Raw genomic sequence first — 22,015 nt, 5'->3', positions numbered from 1 at the left:
ATAATAAGACCATTTGTTTCTGCCTTTGAAGAAATTCCACAGTTTTCTGAACTTCAGCAGCTATTGGAGATTCTGTTCCTTCTCTGCTGCGGTCTGGATTGAATGCTATAGAATTACCTTCTTTCTATTCCTGATCCTTAGCATGATTAGAAAAGGAACCATGCCTGACAGGGAGCTGCTTAGAGGATTATGGTGACATGCCTATCTTTGGTTGACACCAAGCCCAAAGGCTTGCTCCTGCATCTACCTGTAATAAGGTGGAGGCAGCTCTAGGACATGCCCTTGGGATATAAAAGACTTCTTGAGGCAAAATTGGTTTGTGTGTCGGGGAACCTGACTGAAATATGAATATTCAAAATCAAAATTGCTTCACTTCTGGGTAGTACCTGCCAGATCACAGTTTTTCATGTTAATTTTTGTTTTGTTTTGCTAATTTTTCAGACTTTTTGAAAAGACCTCTAGAGAGTTATGTGAAAAAATTAAAAGTACCAGTTCATGTAATTCGAATGGAACAACGTTCTGGATTAATCAGAGCTAGATTGAAAGGAGCTGCTGTGTCTAAAGGCCAAGTGATCACCTTCTTAGATGCTCATTGTGAGTGTACAGTGGGATGGCTGGAACCTCTCTTAGCCAGGATCAAATATGACAGGTAATTGGTGGGGTGGGGCGGAGAGGGGGTTTACAAATTTATTTTCAGTGTATTTGTCCTAAACGGTAAATAGCACCATTCTGTATTTTTCAATAAATACAAAAATAATTTCCTCTGAAGATTCCTTAAAATACCTGTGATGAAGTATTGTAAACTAAATATGAAGACATACTCTGGAAGGTGTATTTACAGGCTCTCTTGTTAATGAGTATGGATTAGGTTGCATGTTGTTAGGATGTAGACTATATGCTATGTTCACTAAGCAGGAGAAGATCAGATGGACAGTGAATTAAGAGAAGGTAAAATAAACCCTTCACTTTTCTCTACTTTCTGAGACTAACACTGGGCCAAGCAGGTCATGTCATACCTGTGGAATTAGTGCTCTCAGCTTTTAGCATAGCAAGAAGTAGAAGGGGGTTAATGGATATACATTGCATCCTGTAATGCTTATTTGTATATAGAAAAGCACTATAATCTTCAATAATGCAGGACAGGCATCAGGAGCAATGTATGTCCCTGGCTGTAGTACTTTCATAATAAATTTTTTTTAAAAAATTAACCTGCTGCTTACCTGTGACTTAGGTTCTCTCCTAATAAACAAAAAGTAACTTCAGCCTGCTAGACCATAATAGTTGAATTCCTGCTTGTCATTGCAGTTTGAGCTACAGACTGCCTGTATCTACATTAAGATAAAGATTCTAGCAGGGAATACTTTTGCTAGTCAAGTGGAGGATGGCAGGGGCTAAAGCCATTGTATGTATTCTGTCTGTTAGTAGATGCTGGACTTAGATCTGTTCCTTTTCAAAGATAAAATATAGGAAAAATCAGCATTGAGTTGATGAAAAGATACAGCAGCTTTAAGGAGGAGAATATTGCCTGAAGGAATAGAATATCTGTGAATTGTTTTCTATAAGTAATAGATGACTGATTTAGGATATATTTACTTATGTAAAAACAACACATAACTTTATGACGCAGGAACCTGGACCCACAGAGAGAAAGCAATGGGAGGTGATAACACAAGTATGAAAAGGAAATTGGCAGAAGTAATAACCATAATGACTTCCAGTTTGGGCTGTATGGTAGATTAGGTATCATGAATAACTTTTCCAGCTGAAAAAGCCAAAATGCTGGAAAAAATATAAAACACATTTTGAACTGCATCACTGAGATGGCACCAAAGTAAGAATTTTGCGGATCTTAAAATGAAGTGAGAACAAGTGAGCAATCCAAACACTAATGCCAGACCAGCTTTTACTCGTAGGGTTTCTGCTGAATTTCAGGGGATATTGAGTTTCTGCCTTGGTAAACAGACAGGATATAGAAGACAAGGCCTGTGCAAAGTGGGATGATGAATGGCAACCACCACCAGTATAATGCCAAGATACTGACACCTGTGCTTCAGTGTAAGAATGAAGAAATCCCATCATACCAAAGAAAACTTACTTGTTTCAGCCTTGGTGTGGGAAGAAATGGGGAATTTGTTTAGGAAAGCAAATCTTCCCCAAGAATTTGTAAGCAAAATACATAAAAAGAGGAAACCAACTCACCTCTTTCAACGAGACTAGTATAACTTTGATGTGAAAACCAAGTATGTGGAAAATTATTTAAACCGACTCATGAACACTAATACAAAAATCTCACAGTACCAACAAATTGATTCCAAATGGAAAAGATACAAACATACATCTATGTACATATGTATATATAAAATACATATTTAGATGTATTTTAATTGGCTTAGTTGAATATTACGAAACCAATTCATATAATATACCCCATTAGCAATTTCTGAAACTATGATTAAATCTCTGTCACTAGAACTCCATGGTCACTTTAATTGATACAGAAGAAACTAAAACAGATGTCTATTTATAATTAAAATTATTTAGTAAGCTATTATAAAATGGAAACATACTGATCTGAGAAAGAATAGCTGAAAACTAACAAGAAAAAACCTGTAGCAAGCAAACATCATATTAATAGAGAAATGTTCAAAGTATTTTTAAAAAGACATGAAGCAAGATAAGATGCCCTGAATTATAGCTGTTACTCCGATATTATTAAATGTCATGGGTTCTGAGGGTTATAAGGATTGAACCGGAAAAAAAACAAGTGTAGACAATTGCAGAGTATGTTTTTTAATGAAGAAAAATAATCTATATACAACACAGTAAAAATAATGAAAATTTAGCAATGATCCCAAACATATGATCACTAGAAATGTCAGTTTCATCTCTACACCAACAAGGAATAGTTAGAAAATATCATGTAAAAAGAAATACTATTTATAATAGCAATGGAAATCATGGACTATAATTACAAATATATTTAACAAAAGATACATGAAATAGAAAATTACTGACATTGACTGGAAAATAATGTAAGTAGAAAGAAAGATTCCATATCTACATAAGAACATCAATTTTGCTACAATGAACTATAAATTCAGTGAATTTCCAGTGGAAATCTAAACTGAATTTTCTTGGAGAAACTGATTATTACATTTATATGGAAATGCATATTTAAAAAAAATCTAAGATACTCCTGAAGAATAAGTCACATACAGTTATCAAAACTTTATTAATTTTGGCAGTGACGTACTGATGTAGTAATTCACTGTTAGACTAATGAAAGAGAATAGTGTCTATAAATTCTCCCATGTTTATATGGAAATTCAATTTATCGCAGAGCAGGCACTGATATTACAGCAGAGGGGGAAATAAAGACCATTAATAAATAGTGCTGAAACAGCTGGTTATCCATAAGGTACATAAATGAAGGTGGATAATTCTGCATATCATACCCAAAATCAAATCCATGGGGACTTACTGAAGACTTAAATATGAACAAAGATATAATTCTTTTTGAAGATAATACAAGAGATTATCTTTATGATTTTGGAGTAGGGAAAGATTTCTTAAATATGACACCAGTTGGACAGGGAGGGAAAGATTTCTAAAATATGGCTTCCAAGGACTGTGAGTAGAGCACCTTTCTTAGAAGGGGCTATGGTCATGTGTGAATTGTTTCAGGTTTATAAAAAAAGTCATTTGTTGTAAGACTTACAGCCAAGGGTTATTTTTGAGAACTATAAAGTTTTTTGTTTTTTTACATTAGGCAAATATGTATAAATGAAATAGGGGCAGAAGATTACCAATTAGTTATAAGTAGATATAAATAATGATGATGCTAGCTTGGTAGGCGTTACCAGGAAATTTTTTACCATTGTCTTTAACATTAGAGAATGTATTTTATTATTTTAAAAACCCTTAATATGTAGTTGTTATGGCAGGCCTCAAAAGGGAATCTATAAATTAACATTTTACTCTTATGATTTTAGGAGAACAGTGGTATGTCCTATCATTGATGTCATCAGTGATGATACTTTTGAGTACATGGCCGGCTCCGATATGACCTATGGTGGCTTCAACTGGAAACTCAATTTTCGCTGGTATCCTGTTCCCCAAAGAGAAATGGATAGAAGAAAAGGTGATCGGACTCTTCCAGTCAGGTAACTAAATTTGTCAAACATTTTCTTCTACAGTATTATTGGCAGGGGGTTATGAAATTTGGGGAATTAAATCAAAAGAATAAGTGTGTTTTGAGAAACATGAATCATTTGTGTACTATGTATGTAGTGAAGAGCCAGTCTTACACATCAGTATTTTATTTTACACATCAGTATCCTCTGATCAATAAGTAAAATTAGAATTTTTCTTATATATAAATCACATGAGAAATGCTGGTGACGTGTATATGTTCTTTCTTATGTGAACATTTGCCAATCTATAAGTCATATTTTTGCCTTCATTCAGTGGTTAAGGAACATAACATTTAACTTAAACTGTCCCTTAATTATTGTAAATGTGAAATACGTGAAAATTTTACCTAAAACAGGGTCCTTACCAAAAATGTAAGATTGTAGATTCAGACTTGTACCATTTGAATGATAGTTATTGATTGGTGAGGTTAGAAAAGCTTGTTTCAAATATAAAAATTACTAGAATTGACATAAGCATAAAAAAAAGCATTATATTTTTTTTTTGCACTTCTTCAAGTATAGGGTTGTTTTGTTTTCCCCAGAAAGGGATAAAATCTCCATGATATTTAGAACTTTTAAATAGAGACCTTGAGCTTTCTATGCCATCCTGGGATTTATTCCAGTTGCGTCATTTGCTGTATCTTCAGTAACTGAGAACCAAGCTTTAACTTTCTATCCTGGGCCTCTCAGATCTGCTTTCCGTGAATTCAAGTCCACTTTTGGCAGAGTTAAGAAGAGGTTTCACTAATTCTATGCTCTTTCACCTTAACCAACCTAAAGGGACTTTTCCACTCTTTTGCTGATATATCAAATCACTGTCTAAATCATGGGTTCCTGAACATTTCATAGATGGCAGATCACTTTGAAAAATCTGACTCTTTTCTGCTGAGGGTGAGGGGGAATGTACATGTACAAACAGAAAATTTAGCATACTATTCTAGGATTTTAGAGATAAAAACCCAGGCCAAGAAACCTTCATACTAAATGATAATGGAGTTGGTCTGCTGCCTTTGACTCCTAAGATATTAGACTTATCTCATTCTATTTCTCTTCTAAAATCAAAATAAGCCCTATTTTTATAGAACTATTTCTACTGGAAAGGCAAGTGCCAGCCTGACTAGGGCATGAGATAACTGTTTTAGGTTTGCAGAGGTGGCCAGTTCATCCTAAAATATGGTCTCAACAGTATTCTTGTCCCTGGAATATAATTTTTTTCTCCCAGTTGGAAACCACTTTTCTTCATACTGACCTTTCGTGAAACCACATGGTTGACTGATATTTAAATCCTCTTTCATTATCATTTCTCTACTTAATTTTACCTGTCCCCAATCATTCTGCCTATGTGGACCATGTTTTGATGAACTGGGTTTCTCTTTTGCAGAGAATAGACCATATTTGGTCAGGATGATGACCCCATTAGAAGGACTATATTGGTTTTATTCTGTAATTTATTTTCTCTTTTCCTTAAAGCTTCCTGTTAGGTATAGCGAAAGGGCTGCATTGTTTTCATCCTGTTTTACCTTATGTCTTTACAATGTTAGCTACTCATTAGAACCTGGCATGTCAGAGTTGCTAACATGAGTCAAGTTAATATAGTCAACTGCATGTGTAGTTGCAAGGAAACACCGAGTTAGGTGCCCAGCAGATGGAGAGGAGTAAGAAAAATAGCTTTAACTTAAGGAACTTGAGATGGAAACTCAGTAAGGATGTGAGGACCAAGAAAGGTACTTTAGACAGGAAGAGTTCTTGGAATTAGTGTGACGTCAGCCCCAGGCAGCAGTTGTGAGAGTAGGTCCAGTGATCAGCTTGAATTTGGTACAAGTCACATCTAAAGACCAAGTAACACAGAATGCCCCCCAGGAACATTCCTAAAGAACGCGAGAATAACTTTATTCTGTAGTTATGAACAGTTATCAAGGTGCTTTTTTCTGTCAATAAGAAATTTGTTTTAAAAAAAAACAAATGCTGGCATTGTCCAGAAAAATTTGACAGGTTTATTTCTAATGGTTATAAAGCAATTCAAGCTGAAACTTGTTCACTGAAGCACTTTAACTTTCATGAATACTTTGTCCCCACATTTATATTAAAAATTCACACATAAAAGAAAATGGAGAAACTGCCAATACCTGGTTTCTGTCCCTATTTTCTCTCTTAACATCCTACTCATAGGTACCTTTTAACTGTATGGGTATAAAACTACTCTTAAAAACAAAAACTAGGTTTTAAATTGTTAAAACTCCTGGCTTAGTTTAATTATAATTGCATTTCAGAACACCTACAATGGCAGGAGGCCTTTTTTCAATAGACAGAGATTACTTTCAAGAAATTGGAACATATGATGCTGGAATGGATATTTGGGGAGGAGAAAACCTAGAAATTTCCTTTAGGGTAAGTTTCCCTTGGAAAAAGTGATATACTTTAATAACTCATATTATCTCTCTCTCTAAATAAAAAATAACTGAACTGGATGAGTTTAATTGGACTTCAGAGCGTTCAGCTTAGAATTTGTGTTAAGGGTTCATTATGAACTATGTAAAGCAAATAATTCAGTTATCTCAATAGCTATAAAATTTACACAGGATTCCTTGGTTGTTTTTGTTATTTTCAAGAAGGTAATTCAAACTCTAAAAATTCATGCTCTAAAGCATATGTGTATGTATGCTATTTTGGTACTTAACTGCCAAGATCATAATTTCTCTTTCAATAATAGCTTTGTGCTTTGGTGTAAAAATTGTTCTTTCTTATACAAAACAGTCACTCTAGCAGCTTTATATTTTTCAATAAAAAAAGGACAGGAGAATTCTGAAATTTTTCTAATTTAATTTTGTTCAATCTTATGTAAAAGTCTTATGGATGTCATGTTCTCTAAAATCAGCAATTTTTTTTTTTTTAAATAATTCACTTTAGACACTCATAATGGAAACACATTGAACTGTACTATAATTTGAACCAGCTAGCTCATTTTGTGCCACTGTGTCACTGGCCCCTCACTGTAGGAGAGGTTTGGACTCTCAAGCACCTTAGAGATCCTGACCACCTGTAACACTTCATGACCTGGGTAAATTGTTATGCAGACATATTAAATACTAAATAAAATTGAAACTTTTAAAAATGTGTTTTAATTGTAAATAGTTACTGGATTTTTAACTTATGGAAAATGGATTTTGGAAGGAACAAAAAGGTAGTTTCATTAAGAATGTGAAACCAGGGCCTCCCCGGTGGCGCAGCGGTTGAGCGCTGGGTTGCGAAGCTGCACGCAGCCTCTGCAGCACCGGTTCGATCCCCGGCTGCCAAGTGAGGGTCCCACATGGCGTGCAGACCTCTCCTGCCGCCCACTGCTCCCCTCTGCAGTGTACTACTTTGTCATTCTGCTTGTTCTGCTCTCCGCTCTGGCTCTGGTGAATTCTCTCACCCTCCCGTGCTTCTGCTTGTATCAATAAGTAAATAAATCTTTAAAAAAAAAAAAAAAGTGAAACCATATTTGATCTCCCTGATACTCTGTTTTTATTGTGCAAATACAATAGGGTACATGTCACTATTTCTCACAAATATCACCATCATTGTTATCACCCATTGATTTGTGAGAGGTCCAGTTTAGATCCTAGGTTCTGTTTCATATACCTGTGACACAGATTTTAGAGAAGGGGGAACAGGTGGGACTCTGGCTGAATACTCCATGGCCAAGTGTTTTTCTTTTTTAACTGTGAACCACGTTAATAAATACATTATACGTTACACATACACCACACACAAAATGTAAACATTTCATGAAACAGTATGTCCTTCTTAGCAATCATTGGTTGTAATTCTTCAAATTTGAATTTATGATCCTTACATGAGTCATGGTCCGCAGTTAGAAAAACACTGCTCTAGACCACATGCCTTTCCTTATTTAGCCTGTAACCTACCTTTTCTGAATTTAACCTTCAATTTCTAGTTTGGTCAGAACCAAAAATTACAGAAGGGTTCACTCCTGAAGAAGCATTGACTTTGTGACCATATAGCAGGAACTCCTCTCTGTGCCCTTGACTTTGTGAAATTCCAACTATGAAACCGGATTGATAGAACAATCTTTAAAAAACAAAAACAAAAACATCAGTGCCTTACATGGTCATCTTTGCTATTTTCAGATTTGGCAGTGTGGAGGAACTTTGGAGATTGTTACCTGCTCACATGTTGGACATGTGTTTCGGAAAGCTACTCCTTACACATTCCCAGGAGGCACAGGGCAGATTATCAATAAAAATAACAGACGACTTGCAGAAGTGTGGATGGATGAATTCAAGAATTTCTTCTATATAATTTCTCCAGGTTAGCATTATTTTGCATTAGAATTACAACACTCTGATTTTCTTAGCCCTGATCCTTGTGTGTCCTGAGAAATAAGAAAGGATTGAGAAGTTTTGAGCAGAGGTGAACACCCACCTCACTTGTTCTTATAAGGAGTAAATGAAATCATGCCCAGTAGAGAAAGTGCTTAGCAGCAGAATCCTGGTATGTTATTAACAATAATAATAAATTTTCCAGGTCACTGTTGCAATAAATTACTGTTAACTCAGGTGTTATCCATATTTATTTGTTTGTTTTAACCTCACTGCAGTATTTAACATTTATGTGAAAGTGTCAAGTAGCTCAAGGCCTGTGTAGAGCCCGGTAGCATGCCCAAAGAGACTTTTCTCTAGTAACTTTCCTGTCACTCAAAGTGTTCTGGGACTAGCTGTTATATCAGCTATAAGTCTGCCTGACATTGTTGCTATTTCATTCTCATTTTTTAATTATAAGACTGACAAGTGGCAGGGTACACAATTCAATGAGTTGTATGTGAGAACCTGACTGGGAATAAATTCTGTCTTTCACATTTGAGCAAAATAGATCTTAATTTTTGTTTTTTTTCTTAACATAATTTTCTGATACCATTTAAGTTATAATTATGCATAATATTAGCATATATTTCACTCTCACATTAATTTTTCTTTGAAAAAACAAAACCTGTTTAAATTTTTTTTAATACTTTGATAGGTGGGCTTATGGTAATACCACTTGTGTAATCACACATTATCAAATGATACATTTCCCATTAATCTGACTTGTTAATAAATGTAATATGTAAATAGAATGTGTTACCTAAAAGGACATTAATAATTCAGTCAATTCTTTCAACAGGTGTTACAAAAGTAGATTATGGAGATATAGCATCAAGACTTGGTCTAAGACACAAACTCCAGTGTAAACCTTTCTCTTGGTACCTAGAGAATATTTATCCCGATTCTCAGATTCCACGTCACTATTTCTCCTTGGGAGAGGTAAAAAAAAAAAAAAAAAAAAAAAAGTTACTATGTTTTTGCTAACTTATGAAAAATAATAGAAGTTAAACTTCCAAAAAGGGAATATCTTTATGGTAAAATTATGTAACTTAAGGTATGGGGATGTTCTTGTTTGTTGACACAATCTGGCTTTTAACTTTAAACCTCATTAATTTTTTATCATAGATTTTATTAAAGAATTCTCTACTCTAACCTTTCACAGTTGGACCTTTGTTACAGTATATTAGTGTCTTCAACAAACTAACCCATTTAGTTGAAACCATATACTGCTACAACTAGTAGTGTCCTAGTGTTAATCTCAGGCAAAGCTTGAACTTCAAAGTATAGTTGTAATGAACTCACAAGTAAACCTTGACAGACAATTATAATGAATTGTGTTTTTAGCACCCATTTATTTCCTTTGGAGTTCCAATTCTTGGTTTGTTGTATTCATTTATTGTTTCTAGTAGATTTTTAGTGGCATATTTAAAGTTTTCTAATACTATCACTTGCAAAAAGTGATAGTTTTACTTCTTTTCCAACTTGGATTCCTTTTATTTCCTGTCGTCTGGCTGCTCTAGCTAAAAACTTACTAAATTAAACAGAAGTGGTGATGGTGAGCATCCTTGTCTTGTTCATGTTCTTAAAGAGGAAGCTTTGACTTTTTCACCGTTAAGTGTCATATTGGCTGTTGGTTTATAATATATGACTTTTCATATTGAGGTAAGTTCCTCTTATCCCCATAGTTAGAATTTTTATCACAAATGGGGTACAGAATCTTATCAAATGCTTTCTTTGTATCTACTCATTATTTTTATCTTTAATTTTGTTGATATAGTGAATCATGTTGATTTATATATATTAAACCATCTTTGCAACCCTAGGGTTGATTTTGATGTATAATCCATGTGATATAATGTTGAATTCAGTTTGCTAGTATTTTATTGAAGATTTTTGCATTGGTGTTCATCAGGGATAGTGGTCTATATTTTTTTTGTGCTGTCTATCTGGTTCTGGTATTAAGGTAGTATTGGCATCTTAAAATGTATTAGGGAATGTTCCCTCTTCTTGGATTTTTGGAAATAATTTAAGAAAGATGGTTATAAGTTCTTTAAGGGTTAGATAGACTTTCATAAAGCCATCTGGTTCTGGGCTTTTGTGTATGGAAAGATATTTTTACCCTGTTTCAATTTACATGCTTGTGATCAGTTTGTTCAAATCTTTTTCTTCCTGCCTTAATCTTGGTAAACTATATTGATCTAGAAAAGAATAACTCAAAATGCTTTGCTTATAGTATGGAATTTTGTTTCTACTGGGTCAATCTGCAGTTTCTAGCAAGTCTTTATAAGTTGATAAATGGTGGATATGTTGACTTCCTTCAGTGCTCCTCACAGATGTCTTGTTAATGAGTATCTGTTCTCTTTGCTCTAGGCCCTTTCCAGTAAAGAAAGGCCTGGGGTGTGACATGAGAACATTCAGTAACAGTTGTCCCTGTTAACTTGCCTTTCCTTTTAACTGACCCAAATTTGGACACTAAGGCATTGTTCGCTGGGCCAGAATATCAGCATTTTACAAAGAGTCTTGTCTAACCCATAGTAGATAATTGCCTAGGCAAGCCTGCCTTTTACCCACATCTTCCCAGCTGGCTCACTATATAAAGGAACAGATTTTACCCTCTGTGGCCTGCTTATATGCCTTTTTAATTAAGCAGCTGGTCTTAAACTTTCATTTCCTTAATGTCAAGTCATACTGTGCAGGTTAAACCTCCAATTTCTGTGGCCAGGATCATGCTCAAGTGCACCCAGTAATCTTACACTGTGACACTAGCTCTGCCCACCTGAACCTGCCTTTACTAAAAACTGGAATTTAGCTTTTAGGGATTATTGCTTTCATACTTGAAGGGTCCAGCAAAACCTGAAATGATAGGATTTTATGGTAAAAGGGAACCTTAGTATAATTTAGACTCTCTGGCTTTATTAAGTGTGATTTTCACACCTCCTCTATTACGTGGAACTGAACAAATGTGTTTCATTGTAACATCTAATTGTTGTTAATCCAGGAGCTGAATATTATGAATAATGCCCACAAAAATAAGAAATTCAGAGGTTTTTTGCTTTAGCCAATCTTATGGATTTACCAATTGCTTCTTTAAGAGGCAGAACTAATAATCCTGTGACTGAACATGAACTCTCAGGCATCGTTCTGGTGCTTTGCAGATATCAACTCATCAACACTACAAGATAGGTACTATTTCCCCACCTCCCAAGTAATTTGAAGCATAAATAAATGGTTTAAACAACATTGCTGAGGTCACAGCTACAAAATGGAAGAGATAGGATTAAGAACATAAACTCTCAAGCCAGACTACCTGTGCTTAATTCCTAACACCCATGCTTTTTTCTCACATCTAACCACATTTAACAAATACATCCCTTAATGGCAGAGAGTGAAAAAGTGAATCCAGATTCCCTAACATTGAATTTCAGAAATCCTTTATCTACATTGCCATCATTAATGGAGGTACCAAGATTCTGAAAAAGACTAGCAGAAACTTAGGTGCTAATATTTTCTGTTTCCCGGGAATGAGTACATTCACAATTATTTTAATTTCCTAAAGTCAAAAACTATTTTAGTGATTGCTGTGTATACCTAGTTTGCTACTTCAGAAAGGGTTTGAAGAAATTGCTGGATCTAATAGGAAAAAGAAAAACTGCTAATTCTGCGGGCACGCTAGGTGTCAGTTTCTGCTTGGACATGTGTTTGTGGTACCACCATGAGAGCTCTCAGCAAATCTGAGATTCTTCTTGTGACATTTCCAAGTTACTGTGTTCTAAAATTATGCTGACATCTGATGACCCTCAAGGTGTTCAACTGGAAAGGCAAGGGAGAAAGAAGTAGGTTGCTGTTAGGATGTTGGTCCTAGAGGTCATAGAGGGTTTGGGTCATTTGATTTTAAACCTAATCTCTTATGCAAAAGCCCCAGTTCTTCCCTTCCACCCAGGAATAATAGTTTTACATACCTACATCCTTGTATCTTTATAAGGAAAAAAGACATTTAGAGTTGTCGGTGTCTTTTTAAAATACTGTAGTAATATATAGACTGTACATTTGTTCGTAAGTTGCTTATTTGTGATTTTAACTGATCCCACAAACACAAAATTACATTTTTTCTTACCTACATGATAGGATGACATACCTTGTTACATGTCTCCCTTCTGACTTACCTGCTAATACATCCATGGGTCTAGATTTAGGATTTTCAAATAACTACCACATGCTTTTAAACTCAGTGGTTCAGAAGAGTCAGCATATCAAGAGGCATTGCTTAACATAATCTTCCAAAGTCTGAAACTGATTTAAATGCTTTTATCTAATTGACTGATATCTCATAAAAGAGGGCTGTTTGCACCAAACCGTGCATAGGCTTCCAGTTAAGCCAAGCACCAAACTCTTTGATCAGAAAATACTCACTTTTGGTATTGTAATGAGTTTCTCCCTGAAACACAAATTATAAACTCTTAAGACCACAGAATTTTAGGTAGCCAGATAGTTATTTCCCCACAACTCATCATCCTTGTCTCAACAATTGAAGGTTGTTTTAGTGGGAAGTTTAGACTGATTTTAATGTTTGTGTTTGCTGAGCTAGCCTCCTGTAACTCCTGATATTTTTATTCTCCCATAGATACGGAATGTGGAAACAAATCAGTGTCTAGATAACATGGCTAGAAAAGAGAATGAAAAAGTTGGAATTTTTAACTGTCATGGTATGGGAGGTAATCAGGTGAGTGTTTTAGTAAAGCTTTGAAAGGAATAATTTTCGGGCTTGTTTTAATCTTCTGCCCTTTTTTAATCTCATCTTATCATTCAGGAAATATTTTCCTACCTTTAAAGAAAAAATAATAAAGCCCTTTAGGAGAAGGGAGGCTCCAATTGAATGATTATTTTTAAATGAAACATTTGTAAAAGGCTCCTTGGGAGAACTGTTTACATTGCAGTCTGTGATACTGCCTTTTCTAATCAGATGACAACCTTTACAATATATTCAGTATAATGAGAGCTCAAGGTCATTTTGATTTCCTCTCTGTTCTAGTGGTAGTTTTGAGTCATTCTCCACTACATTAATAAAATTCAAAAATATTTATCTTTAAATACTTATTTCCTCCCTTGCCAATTACGGGGCATATAAAAATGCTAATTTATTTTAGTGTTACAGCATTGTTTTTGTTTTTGTTTTTGTTTAAGGTTTTCTCTTACACTGCCAACAAAGAAATTAGAACTGATGACCTTTGCTTAGATGTCTCCAAACTTAATGGCCCAGTCACAATGCTCAAATGCCACCACCTAAAAGGCAACCAGCTTTGGGAGTACGACCCAGTGGTGAGTTCCCTAATTGCATATAGGAATACTACTGCCTGTGTCATGGGATATGTTACATACTTTATAACTAAAACAATTCTGTGGAGTTTGAATGTGGATCAAATTGTTTATATTCTAAGAATTGGCAGATAGGGAAAACAATATAAATGTTTTCATCTCCCCAATAATTAAATTTTCTTACCTCCAGCCCTTGGATCCTTGTTACTAAGTAGCCACTCTTCCCTCATGTAAGTCTTTAAGTTCTGCACTCTATCATGGGGGAAATGGAACAGTATGTAGGTTTTTTTAAAATACTGAATTAAACAGCTCAGTTTAATTCATGTGAGCTTTAATTAGTGAAATTCTCTGGTTCATCCTAATTTTTCAGTGTCACATACAGCAAAACTTTTTAAATTTACCTTTGTTTACTCTGGAGCCTCTCCTCCCCACCCATCCACTATAGAGGTATTTAAAAGATACTCGTTCAACCAAAGCATCTTCATTAAGCCCTTCTCCCTCTTCTCACACCTGGCTAACCTCCCAATTTGTGCTTTTGCTCTACAGTTCTGGAACTAGCACCAGCATATTCAGCATGTGTTATGCTGGTTCTTTTTGTTAGAAAAAAAAACTTTGTTCCTACATTATATATACATAATACTTTTCTCCTGCATTATGTGATGGCAGGGAGGTAGCTGGCAGTCAGTCATGCTTCTTTCTGGTTATCCAGCCATGACTCTTGCCTTGGCCTGAGACTCTACAGAAACACTCCTAAAGCAAAGCCAGGAGCATTCCTGTCTCTCTTTAACTTCTGTGTATCATTAACAACTGCTAAGCAGGTAACATTTTTAAATCCTCTTCTCCACTGACTTTAAACGTGCTACTGTTTAGTTTCTTCTCTCTGTACCTTTCATCTACTTGGCTCATTCTTTTGCATTCTTACCTTTAAATGGAGATTTCCAATGTTAGGATTTTGGATTTCTTTTCTTCCTCTGCTGTGTCATATACAGACCCTGGCTTGCTTACTGTCATCAACCTGATATTCCTTGAATATGCCCTATACTTTCCCTCTAAGACCATACAGTCCTCTCTGCCTAACAAGTCTTATAATTCTTCAGGACCTAGCTTTGCTACCACTTCCATGAATTCCAGTCAGAAATTAGCTCTCAGTACTAATTATAATAGTCTCTGACCTCTATAATGCTGTGCTGCTTTGAGGTTATTTCAGTCTTTCCCACTATTAGATCCTAGAGGGCAAAGGATCTCTGAGTCTCCTTTCACAGGGTGAAGCAGTAGCTCAGTTAACATGACCATTGGAAATGGCCTATGTGTTCTGTTCTGGGGTTTTCCATTATGCATGTTGCTGCCATTTTGAATGTAGCTGCTCCACGAACTATGGGATATTTAGTTTATCAGACTCCAGAGAGTAAGTGCCATTGGCACCCACTGTCATTGTAACAACAAAATACTTTAAAAAATTAAAATATTAAAATTCTCCCAGCTTTATGTTCATTGAAAAATGACACTTAATTAGGTAATATAAGATCTATAGTAGTATAGACATAGTTAGGAAAATAAAATCCCTATAAGTCTGGAGGTAAGTGGCTTCTGGTGTGGTCAGTGGCATAACAATGTCAGAGATAATATTTGCTGCAATATCCTTACCTTTTTTTTGTGACCACAGGATGACTGCTGTGGTTTTTACCATCACATCCCAACTCAAGGTAGGAAGGTGATTAGAGGAAATGTAGTACCATGTGTATTATTAGTATTTATCAGGTAAACGCTTTTTGTGGCTCCTCCTCAGCAGACACTGCTATATTTCATTAGCCAGAACTTCATTTCATAATGATCCACCTAGCTGCAAGAGGGCTAGAAAAATAGGTATTTGGTTTACGGTTTGAGGTAGAGAGGAGTAAGAATGGATATTGGCTAGGCCCCCTATGCAGTTTGCAACAACAGTGATCCCAAAAGAAAATGTTTGATTCATATGCAAGGTGCTAGAAATGGTTTGGATATTTAGAAAGAACCCATTGTGATTATCAAGTTTTAAACTTCTGGATCACTTTGCAAAGTGTTTTCCTGAGATAAAATTTGAGTTTTGCAGGTAAGTTCTCCTAGAAATAGACTTTGAGATCAAGTTTAGGGTTCAAGATGTTTATCAGGGAGCACCCTTTGGATCAACACCTGTGAGAAGGGAAAAGCTGTCGTTGTGAGATTGCTAGAGGGCAGAGAGGAGTAGTGCCACCACACAAGTTCCATGACTTGAGCCAACTACATAAGGAGGCTCGGAGGGAGTAGCCCTCAGAGCTAACCTGTCTCTATAAATCAGAAACAGCAATCAGGAAAATAACAAAATATTTTTGTCAGTAATCTGTAATACATCAGGAAATCTTAGGAACCTAGAAATAAACCCTAGAGCCCAGTATTTTACATGTGAAGACTGAAGCCCAGATGAAAAGTAATTGCCCCAGGTCACAGAGAAGTAAATGGTATGGTCAGACCTGGCATTCATTTTAAGTACATATAACTTTATTGTAAGTGCCACATTTTATTCAGCTTTGCCATGTGACCTGGTATTCTTGACCCTAGGTTCTTCCATAATACCATTACTATCTTTATGTGAAGTTATATATTCTCTATTTCTGTCTCCATATTACACAGTGCAGAGAGTTACTATCCTTTTTCAAATAAAACATAGCTGTATTTAAAGACTGGGATTTTTCTTTCTAGGTTGCCGATAAACTTTATGCAATGATAACTGTAGATTTTATTCTCCCTTCAACAAGTACAGTTAGCTATCTGTCACTTATTTGTCCAGTAGACGAAAATTTTCCTGTATAAAGACTAGCCAGTACTGCCAAGTGCAGTGACGACATTCCACAGAAGTCTATCCTTGCTGTCAGCCAGAGTCATGTCTGGAACAGGGTTCTTCTCCAGTCTATGGCTCCTAAAGGGAGGCCTTTCTTATGACCAATTAAACAACAGCCAGGGATATGTCTTTGTTACAAGTTTATTTTAATCTAAGTGAAGCACACATTGAGAAATTGGGATGAGAATGGCCAAGTCACCAACTAAATTCTGGTGTGTTTGGATTTTATTTATATAAACAGTAGGCCCTATGAAGGGTGCCACTCACAGCAGCTTTGCAGGGCCTTCTGCATGTTTGAGGGGCTCTCATCCTGCTTTGTTTCAAGCACTGTGCATGGGGAGCTTTTGCTCCTAGGCTGCCAGATTGTGTCTATGGCTGCTCAGGACTATTGAGTTTTCCCATTTATCAAGAACTTAATCTGGGCAAGGCAGCACTTTCTATACTCTATCTTAATATACCTTATCTTACTGTAAGGAAACAAACTGGATAAGTAATTTTGTCTCCGTTTTGTAGATAAGAAAACTGGACTCAGAGCTTTTTGCTCAGGAGCATATATTCATCTGTGACAAATCTGGGGTTCACTCCAGAAAAGTTTAACTGCAAAACACATGCTCTTAACCAGTAAACTACACAGTTTAAAGAGTAAAAACCACAGCCATGCTCTCTTCCAGGTTCTATTCTCATGCATGTAAGAAGTGAGTTCTATAATGCTGAACCTAAAGTAAGTTTTCATAGTAAACTGTGACATTTGCATACGCATCCTACCTTTTGCAAGTTTCCCTTTGATCACACAGTGATTGAAAACTAAAATAGTTGTATACAGTCATTAGATTTTGCTTTAAGTTCAAATAGGTATAAAGGAAGCCTTATGAAATGTTCCGGAATTGTGTTAAATATTTCCTTACCTTATAGTTGTACAGTTTCACCCTTGAACAACACAGGTTTGAGCTGCTCAGGTCCACTTATACAGACATTTTGTAAATAGAAAACACACATAGCATCAACAAATACAGTACAATAAATGTATTTTCTATTTTTTTTCTCTTGCTCACTTTATGGTAAGACTATAGTACGTAATACATATAACATGCAGAACGTGTTAACTGTTTAAGGCACTATTAGTAAAGTTACACGTAGCTTTTTGACAGCATGAAGAGGTCAGCAACCCTTACCCCCGCATTGTCCAAGGATCAACTATATGCACTTATAGGATAATTAATGCAAATTCCTATACAGCTCCTTTGAAGACCTTAAATTGGGGCACAATATCAGGATAATTAGCATTAGTCAGTATGTGGCTGTTATACTGATCTCTCTTGTCTTCTTGAAATGATCATATATCAGCTGTTTATTGAGGGCTGTTTTATAAATTTTATAATTTCAAAGACCTGAGTTAAAAGGAGCTGAGTCTCTGAGGATGGAATCACAGAAGTAATTTGTGCAGCCTCATCCTGAAGCACTTTTGAAATAGCTTTTTGAAAATAGGTTGAGGATCTTAAATTAGGAACCATTAATCTGTTTTTTTTTTTTTTTAGGAAACTGAAGCACAAAAATATAAAATTTCTCACAGTGTTATGGCAGAATCGGGACTTAGAATTTAGGTCACCTTACTGCAAGTCCATCGTAACCCTCTATGCCCTAGTGCCTTTCTCCCTCCCATGTAGATCTTAATGCTGTCTTTACATAGATACCTTTTCTCCATTGTATTTTAGATAACTTACATTATCTAAAAACCTGTCTACAGAGGAATTTAATGATCACCAGAAATGATGGCTGAACTGCTTTGGTTTGCACTTTCATGTTGAGTTTTTTTTTACCTGTCACTTTTAGAAACTAACCCTGCAGCATGTGAACAGTAACCAGTGCCTGGATAAAGCCACAGAAGAAGATAGCCAGGTGCCCAGCATTAGAGACTGCAGTGGAAGCCGGTCCCAGCAGTGGCTTCTTCGAAACGTCACTCTTCCAGAAATATTCTGAGACCAAATTTACAAAAGAAAAAGAAAAAAATAAGGATTGACTGGGCTACCTCAGCAAACATTTCTGCCACATTCTTAAGTAGCAAAAAAGGAAAAGTACTTTTCCTCCTCTGCGGGATATAAGGTTTATCAGCCATTACTAGACTCCTCTCGCTTTTTACTAGCTGTGAACCAGCCTTCCTGTCCAAGGACGTGAAACTACATAGTATCGAGACTGTGCACACCGATGTTTACAAGATTGAAAGATTGTTCATCAAGAATCATTGTAAGGAATATTCAGACAGTGAAACAATCATCAAGATGTGCTGTCCAGAGAATTGCACCTTCTATGGTCGGTACATCAGTAATTTCTGCTGAACGTGCTGTCATAATGAAGAAATTTCCAAGATTTTTTTTTTCTGATTAGAACTGGTAGATAGTATATTAAAAATTGATATTAAAAAAAATGAACGAACTGGAACTAGATCCAAAATCAAAAACATTTTTACAGCAATTTAAAAAAACTATATTAAACAGGGTTTAAAGGAAAACAAAACAGAACTATAATAAGTACAATTTGTTATAGTATAGTATCAAATTTCTATATAGATTTTATACCTCACTGGGGAAAAAAACTGATTCCAATGATATTCATTTTGTTTATCTGTAACAGTCATGGATGCTTTTTTTTCCTTGGGGTGCTTAAATTGAGCTAAAAAATGGCTCTCTGAACGTAGTTTTACTTTCTACGATTTTTTTTTTAATTTGGTTTGTGAGCTGTTGAAATTGTAATTTTTAAATGCCTTCAAAAAATGAAAATTTAAAATAATGTCTGGTCTCACTGAACAAGTTAGATATCTCAGTTGCTCTTGGGTCAACTGGCTTATAGACTTTCACCTACACACACAGCCCCACAAATTTCTTAATAGATTTTCAACTTCTTGATTCAACCCGTTATGCTTAGAACCCAAGATTCATACTACTGTACTACAGATTTGTTTTCACAGCAATAAGTCTTCAGTTTTTGTTCATGATTGCACTCAACGAAAGGCCTGCAGAAGTGATTTTGTTGTTTGGGTGTTTGATTTCTTGGAAAACTTTTTTCACTCCATACTAGGATGTGCTTCAGTGTCAAGTGCATATTTAGATTAGGTTCTTGAATTGTAATGTTGATCTACTGCCTTTTTTTAAATAAAATTTGACTGAAAATGTTTAATTGGCATTTTTTAATGAGTTGGCCAAAGAAGTGCAGCCATTGTTCAAGATTATCAATCCTGCATTTCTTCCCTAAATTCCATGTAGATTAGTTTTCTCTTTGTACCTCTGATTTTTAGTATAACAAAATGATCAGAGTATCAATTAATGTTTTAATCTCAAAAAAAAATCTCATGACATTTTTCCTGGTATGTAAAGCACTCCATTGGCAAAAGCGCATATATCTCCCTTCCTCTTTGTAAGATTATATTTAATGATATTCTTTTCTTTGATTATCAGAGACTCACTGCAGGCAGTGCTAGTTCTTATGCATAAGAATGTTTCTGAAAGTTGCATCACTAATGATATTTGCCAAGTTGAGTGTACAAAAAGTTTCTCATATCTTATTCAAGTTAATATCAAGCACATGTGGATGTTTTAGGGTGAGGCTGTAGTATAGAATGCATACATTTGTCCCCAGAAAATTTGAAATGAAGCAGGTGCTGGATGGAAATTTTTTTCTACTCCATGAGCTGTGTTAATCTCTGTTAATTCTATCTTCAGTAAGCCTAATGCTTGAATAAACCAGATGTCTAATCAATAAATTATTTTCATGCTCAGAATTTCAGGTTTTTGTACTTTAGCATAGCTTGATCTTACTCTTTACTGTAAGAAAACAGCAATGTGATTTAAAGTTTTGTTTTGTTTTTAAGAGGGGAATGTGAGTGATTCAATTCATGGGTACTTTTAGAACCTTATAGATAATCCCATTGCCTTTATTTTTCTAATTAAAGAATTCCTAAATACTTTGAAAATATAAACTATTCCTGAATAGCTGTGCCTTACATTGGTTTTATTTGAAGTTAAAATGGATGCCTGTTTGCTAGGAGCAATTTGTAGATTAAGCAGTATGCTAATCACTCTGTTGTAAATTAAATTGAGAGGAATGAATGAAAAAGAAAGCAAAGGATGAAAAGGATTATTTGACCAGTGAGGAATTCATAAATGTGACAACTAAAGATAATTTGAACCCCAATCTGTTCACTCCAATCCCACTCAATGTTTTTCTGTTCCAGTTGGCATTCTTGAAAAAAACAGTACTTTGTTTACCATTCTGCAAATGAAGGGCAACAAGTAGGCCATGTCCTCATTTTGCTAGTCTACATTCAGCTGAAAAACAGACTCCTCTGTCAGGAGTTAGTACTTTCCAGTACTTTCCTATTCTTTCAAAAAGGCATAAAAAGAGCATATTTAACTCCAGAATTACATGTTCTTCAAAGGAAAAAGAAAACCAGAAGGTAGTGTTTCTGAGGTGATACGTGTGAGGAGATACACAAAGAGCAAATCACTTTCTACTGTTTAGAAAATTAGATGTGTTTCTAATTATATGACATTTCTCCCAATCTCTGATTTGCTTGATATAGCTACCAGAATTAATAATTTTGTAGATTATGAAATAAAACTCAGTTGTATTGTCTATATACTAGCAACAAACAAATGAAAATTAAATTTTAAAATACAATAACATAAAGGAAATACAGTACCTACAGAGAAAGTTAACAAAACATGTGAAAGACTTTTACTCTGAAAACTACAAAAGGGTGACACTGTAGGATAATGCAATAAAAATATATTCATAGATTGAAAGACTACACGTTTAAATCAGCTTTCCACTAATTTATCTAGTAATTCAATGAAACCAAAATCCTATGAAGCTTCTTCATAGAAATTCATAAATATGTGGAAATATAACAGATCCAGAATAGCCAACATAAGTTTGATGGAAAAGATAAAGTTGGAAGACTTAACAGTACTCAGTTCCATTATTTGCTTTAAAACTACAGTAATTAAGGGCCTCCCCAGTGGTGCAGCAGGTTGAGCACAGCGCTGTGAAGCTGTACGCAGCCTCTGCAGCACGAGTTCGATTCCTGGCTGGCCAGGGAGATACCCACATGGCGTGGCAGACCTCTCCTGCTTTGCCCACTGCTCCCCTCAGCAGTGCTTTTGGTCTGTCTGCCTGTTCTGCTCCCTGCTCTGTCTGTGGTGAATTCTCTCACCCTCCCGTGTCTCTGGCCTGTACCCCAGTTCTTGTATAAATAAATAAATCTTAAAAAACTACAGTAATTAAGAGAGAATGTGGTGCTA

At 35.5% G+C, this 22,015-nt stretch overlaps 1 protein-coding gene across 3 annotated transcripts in view; it reads left to right on the top strand.

Moving 5' to 3' along the window:
• GALNT1 (polypeptide N-acetylgalactosaminyltransferase 1) overlaps window positions 1–21,228 on the top strand; it is a 96,384-nt gene extending 75,156 nt beyond the window's left edge. For all 3 annotated transcript variants that reach the window (XM_037508652.2, XM_054694098.1, XM_054694097.1), the window contains 8 exons: window positions 442–649; window positions 3,993–4,163; window positions 6,464–6,581; window positions 8,324–8,504; window positions 9,357–9,496; window positions 13,179–13,277; window positions 13,739–13,873; window positions 18,552–21,228. In XM_037508652.2, coding sequence (XP_037364549.1) covers window positions 442–649; window positions 3,993–4,163; window positions 6,464–6,581; window positions 8,324–8,504; window positions 9,357–9,496; window positions 13,179–13,277; window positions 13,739–13,873; window positions 18,552–18,698 — 1,199 coding nt within the window. In that variant the 3' untranslated portion in view covers window positions 18,699–21,228. The remainder of the gene's footprint in view (window positions 1–441; window positions 650–3,992; window positions 4,164–6,463; window positions 6,582–8,323; window positions 8,505–9,356; window positions 9,497–13,178; window positions 13,278–13,738; window positions 13,874–18,551) is intronic.
• The last annotated feature ends 787 nt before the right edge of the window (window positions 21,229–22,015 follow it).

This window comes from Talpa occidentalis, unplaced genomic scaffold (assembly GCF_014898055.3).
Source record: "Talpa occidentalis isolate TD23 unplaced genomic scaffold, MPIMG_talOcc4v2.1 talOcc4.13, whole genome shotgun sequence".
Lineage (NCBI taxonomy): Eukaryota > Metazoa > Chordata > Mammalia > Eulipotyphla > Talpidae > Talpa > Talpa occidentalis.
The sequence above is the reverse complement of the archived record's forward strand: the minus strand, read 5'-3'. Positions and strand labels throughout refer to the sequence as shown.